At 36.8% G+C, this 4,575-nt stretch overlaps 1 protein-coding gene across 1 annotated transcript; it reads left to right on the top strand.

The window, feature by feature from the left end:
- Positions 1-658: 658 nt before the first annotated feature.
- Positions 659-4,290, top strand: LOC139896876 (uncharacterized). Its single transcript, XM_071879521.1, has 9 exons — positions 659-993; positions 1,260-1,337; positions 1,833-2,510; positions 2,607-2,709; positions 2,795-2,895; positions 2,998-3,172; positions 3,292-3,462; positions 3,574-3,674; positions 3,805-4,290. The coding sequence occupies exons 1-9, from the start codon at positions 667-669 to the stop codon at positions 3,862-3,864; spliced, it is 1,794 nt and encodes a 597-aa protein (XP_071735622.1). The 5' UTR covers positions 659-666; the 3' UTR covers positions 3,865-4,290.
- Positions 4,291-4,575: the final 285 nt, after the last annotated feature.

Genomic DNA, 4,575 nt, shown 5'->3' with positions numbered 1-4,575 from the left:
GGGACTTTTAACAAACACCTTGTGGGCACAAATTCAATTGAGTAATGATACAACTCAATCTTCTCCCAAAATCTTCCTGCTAGCTGCTACAACTCTCAATCCATTCACCAAATAAATGAAGCAAATAAGCAAACAAACAAATTGAAGGGAATGAATCGTTACCAAACTCACTGTTAAAGGAAGATGATGAACACCATCGCTACCGACAGCCACCAACCAAGAAAAAATAACCAGCGAACTTTTAAAGCTTGAGAGAATGAGCTTCTAGCTGAATTTAGGGTTTGATTTTTGTCACCATCAATCTCAGCATCACTGTATTCTATTACACCTTTTCCTTTTTCCTATTCAACTTTTTTAATTATTCGATCTGGATCTGGACGAAATCCACGTCTGGACAAATGTCGAGACATATCGGATGCGCAATTTTTAAGGCGCAATTTTTAATTCCGTTCGTATTTTAAGGCGCAATTTTTTCTACCAATGATTCCATAAGCTTAAAATAGTCAAATCTGTCGTCTTCATGACACATCAGCGTTCACAGCTTCTACCGCCACAACAACCCTTTGACTCAGTGACACGCAATCTTCTCAATCATCAATCAATATTACTTTTTAAATTCTCAATTTCAATTTTAGTTTCCCCAAGAATAGAAATTAAAATCTCCAGATGACGACTATACCAGCAACAATTCAATTCCAATCTCAATCGATCACCACCGCCATTTCTTCTAATCTCCAAATGCAACCGTCATCAACCACCCTCCTCCGCCGCCTCTCCTCTCACCTACCGTTTCGCCGCTTTACGTCGTCAACGTCACTCCGGTTGGCTCCAATTAGGGCTTTTTCAACCAACGAAACGAACTCCGAGATCCAAATTAACGGCGAGAAGGTTTCTAATAAACCTCCGATTTGTACCGCCGACGAGTTACATTACGTTTCCGTCAAAAATTCCGACTGGAGACTTGCGTTATGGAGATATCATCCTTCGTCACAGGTATAATCTATCCCGTATGAATTTAAACCTATTTTGTCACTTATTTGTTAGCTGAAATGTATACGTATATATTGTTTAACTGAAATGTTACTTAATTTGATACACATAAACACTTGTGAATAACTGTATGTATATCTTCTGTATATGAATATTTAAGTATATGTTGCTTATAAAAAATGAAATGTGGGAGTTAGTTTGATACAAATACACACACCTGTATGTATACATTTATTTATGATTAATTTAATTACATTTAAAAATTACAGGCGAAATTGAGAAAGCATCCATTATTGTTGTTATCTGGTGTGGGAACAAATGCAATAGGTTATGATCTCTCACCAGAGGTAAGTTCATTTATCATCTATTAACAATATCAATTTTGTATTAGAGCGCTCCCAACGGTGGTGTGGTGGAGGCTGCCTTCCTCTCCGCCCAGCACCACGCCGTTGGCACCACCACTCCCTGCCAGCCGCCCTGAAGTCGCCCTGCTTCCTCGCCCTTGTTTCTTTCTTCCTGAAGCAGATTGTAGCACGGATGAATGTCAAAAAACGGCTAGCATGACTTGTACATTTTGTTCATTATTTGTACCACACAATATTTAATTAATATAGTGGGTCCAATTTATTTGAGGAAGTATGTCATGGTTAGGGAGTGTTTAGTCCTTAGTTAGTTCTGGTGTTCTGGTAAGGAAGTGTTGACGTGGCACTGATGATGTGGCGGCTAGTTCTGGTGAGGAAGTGTTGTCATGATTGGGAGCTCTCTTAGTAGAGTAATCTGAGTATAATTGGTTTAATGTAGATATTACATCTAGGTGAGTAATATACTTGTTTGTTCTGCAGTCTTCGTTTGCTCGTTACATGTGTGAACAAGGATTCGACACGTGGATTCTCGAGGTTCGAGGAGCTGGTTTAAGCATTCATGGATCAAACGGTAAAGAAATCGAACATTCTGCTCATAAAATATCTGAACAAATGGAAGCTAGCGCTGCAACTGGAACAGAAAACGCTCGATTTCGCTCGCAGTCATTAAATGCGAACGGGACCGCCACATCAGATTCAAGGCTTGCGATTATTACCAAAGATCCAGCAGCATTACCAACTTTATGGGAGGAATCAGTAGCGGTCACCAAACTAACAGAAACTTTTATAATTCTTTCGGATAGAGTATCGGGCTTTCTCAATGAAAGTCAATCGAGACTGATATCTGCTAAATTATTTGACCAGTTTTTAAAGCTTGTAGGAGACTCTTTTGTAATTGAGCGGTTTAACGAGATTAAGAAGAACTTGTTAAGTTTGTTAGAAGTAAGACAAAACTCTGCTGTTTCAAGTCAAATAAATGATTTGAGTCAAAAGCTGATTAATATTATTGAAGAAGGTCAACGTACTGTTTCACCACCTTTGTTTGATTTGCATGATCGTCTGACGACAACCATTGAAGATTTCCAGAGTCAGTTGGAGTTGATTGTCAAGTTTGACTGGGATTTTGACCATTACCTCGAAGAGGACGTTCCTGCTGCGGTAACCTAAACAATAATCATGTCCTTTTTTGTGTTTTTTTAAGTTAATCTCCAACTTGTTTAAAAAAATATATAATTTTCTTATTTCTGACAACAGATAAATTATATAAAGGATTATACTAAACCTGAGGATGGTAAATTGGTTGCTATTGGACACTCGATGGGGGGAATTTTACTATACTCCATGCTATCACGATTTGGTAAAGTTGCATTATTATTTTTTTTGGGTTTGTTGGCTTAAAAATTACAACTCAATTATTGAATTTTGATGTTTTAATGATTAAGGTTCTGAAGGACGGGAACCAGGATTGGCTGCTATTGTTACACTGGCGTCTTCACTTGACTATACATCCTCAAATTCAACACTCAAATTACTCTTACCACTTGTAAGAAAATGTGTTTTGTATGGTAGACTTTTAATATTATGTACTCTTTTTTTTTTTGATAAAAAAAAAGGTTAAATGTCATTATTCACATATGGTGTGCAGGCTGATCCTGCACAGACACTTAATGTGCCTATTGTTCCATTAGGCGCAATGTTAACAGCTGCTTATCCTTTCACATCTAATCCTCCATATGTTTTATCATGGCTTAATCATATGATATCAGCACAAGACATGATGCATCCCGAGCTTTTGAAAAAACTCGTTTTTAACAACTTCTGTAAGTTTAAATTTCAAGATTCGGCATCTCCTTTTTACTAATTAATAATTACATAAGACAACATTTTCTACCTTTTCATGGTTCTTTTTACTAAAAGCAGGGTTTAAATTTCTTCCCAGGTACCATACCAGCTAAACTCTTGTTACAGCTGGCATCAGCCTTTCGTGAGCGTGGTCTAAGTGACCGAAGTGGGACGTTTTTCTACAAGGAACATATTCACAAAATCAATGTCCCAGTTTTGGCCATTGCAGGCGATAAAGATGCAATATGCCCCCCAGAAGCTGTACAGGGTATGTTGAATTCAATGTTCATATTCATATATTTGAGAATGTGTGGTTCAATCTAAAGTGTGTGTATATTATCTGACAGTTTGTATATGTTTTTCTTGGTTGAACCTATAGAAACAACGAAGCTGATTCCTGAGAATTTGGTTACATATAAACTTTTTGGTGAACCGCATGGCCCACATTATGCCCATTATGATTTGGTTGGAGGCCGATTGGTATTCACTCTTTTCCATCTCTTTCAAATGAAAGTTTTTGTTTACAATTAGATTTTTTTTTTTTTTTTTTTTTTTTTTATGATACTTGAGATGTATAATGGTTCTAATAGGTCTTGGTTTTGAAATGCAGGCGGTGGACGAAGTGTATCCCTGCGTAGTACAATTTTTAGAACAATATGATCAGAAATGATTATTAAAGAGATTTATATGGTGACTAATTATGTGGCTGTTTCTTTAATGTTTCTATCATCAGTCGAAGAGATCCGTTCACCATATTGTACATACAATGTGAATTGTAGTATTTTGTTGTATCATAATTTATGCCAAAACAACTGGATCTTCTGCCGGCAATACATTAAGTGGATGAGGATAACGTGCATAGATGTTTTCATGTAAATCTTAACCAGTCTAGGGAGTTGGCACAGTTTGACCTAATGATTTAGTCATAATATGCGATACAGTGATGTTGGGTGCACCAATTTTTAGTTGTAAAATTCAACCAGTGCAATTTCAGTTGGTTATTGGCGTTACATAATGTTGAAAGTCGCTGCTCTTGTAATCGAGATTTCTTCTTTGATTTTAGTATATTTGTTCAGTAGTTACCTTGTAGACTTGACCCAAATTTGTAAAAATCAAAATATTCAACTTATCGCTTTGTTTCTTGTTGACGTTCACATGACTCTCCTTGACATAATACTTGCAATATATTCAGTCTACTTTACTCTGTTTGTTGGATATATTGTACGTGAATTTGCATGACCAACTTCAATAAGTTTGTATAACTTCGTTATAGCACTTTTGTACGTAACCAAGTAATTAGCATTTGTTTGCGCACGCATTTGGATTCGGGTCCTAAATTGGGTGGAAGATGTGCTAGAATCTGGGGACCAATGACCCATAT

The sequence above is a fragment of the Rutidosis leptorrhynchoides genome, chromosome 3, assembly GCF_046630445.1.
Source record: "Rutidosis leptorrhynchoides isolate AG116_Rl617_1_P2 chromosome 3, CSIRO_AGI_Rlap_v1, whole genome shotgun sequence".
Classification (NCBI taxonomy): Eukaryota; Viridiplantae; Streptophyta; class Magnoliopsida; order Asterales; family Asteraceae; genus Rutidosis; species Rutidosis leptorrhynchoides.
The sequence above is the reverse complement of the archived record's forward strand: the minus strand, read 5'-3'. Positions and strand labels throughout refer to the sequence as shown.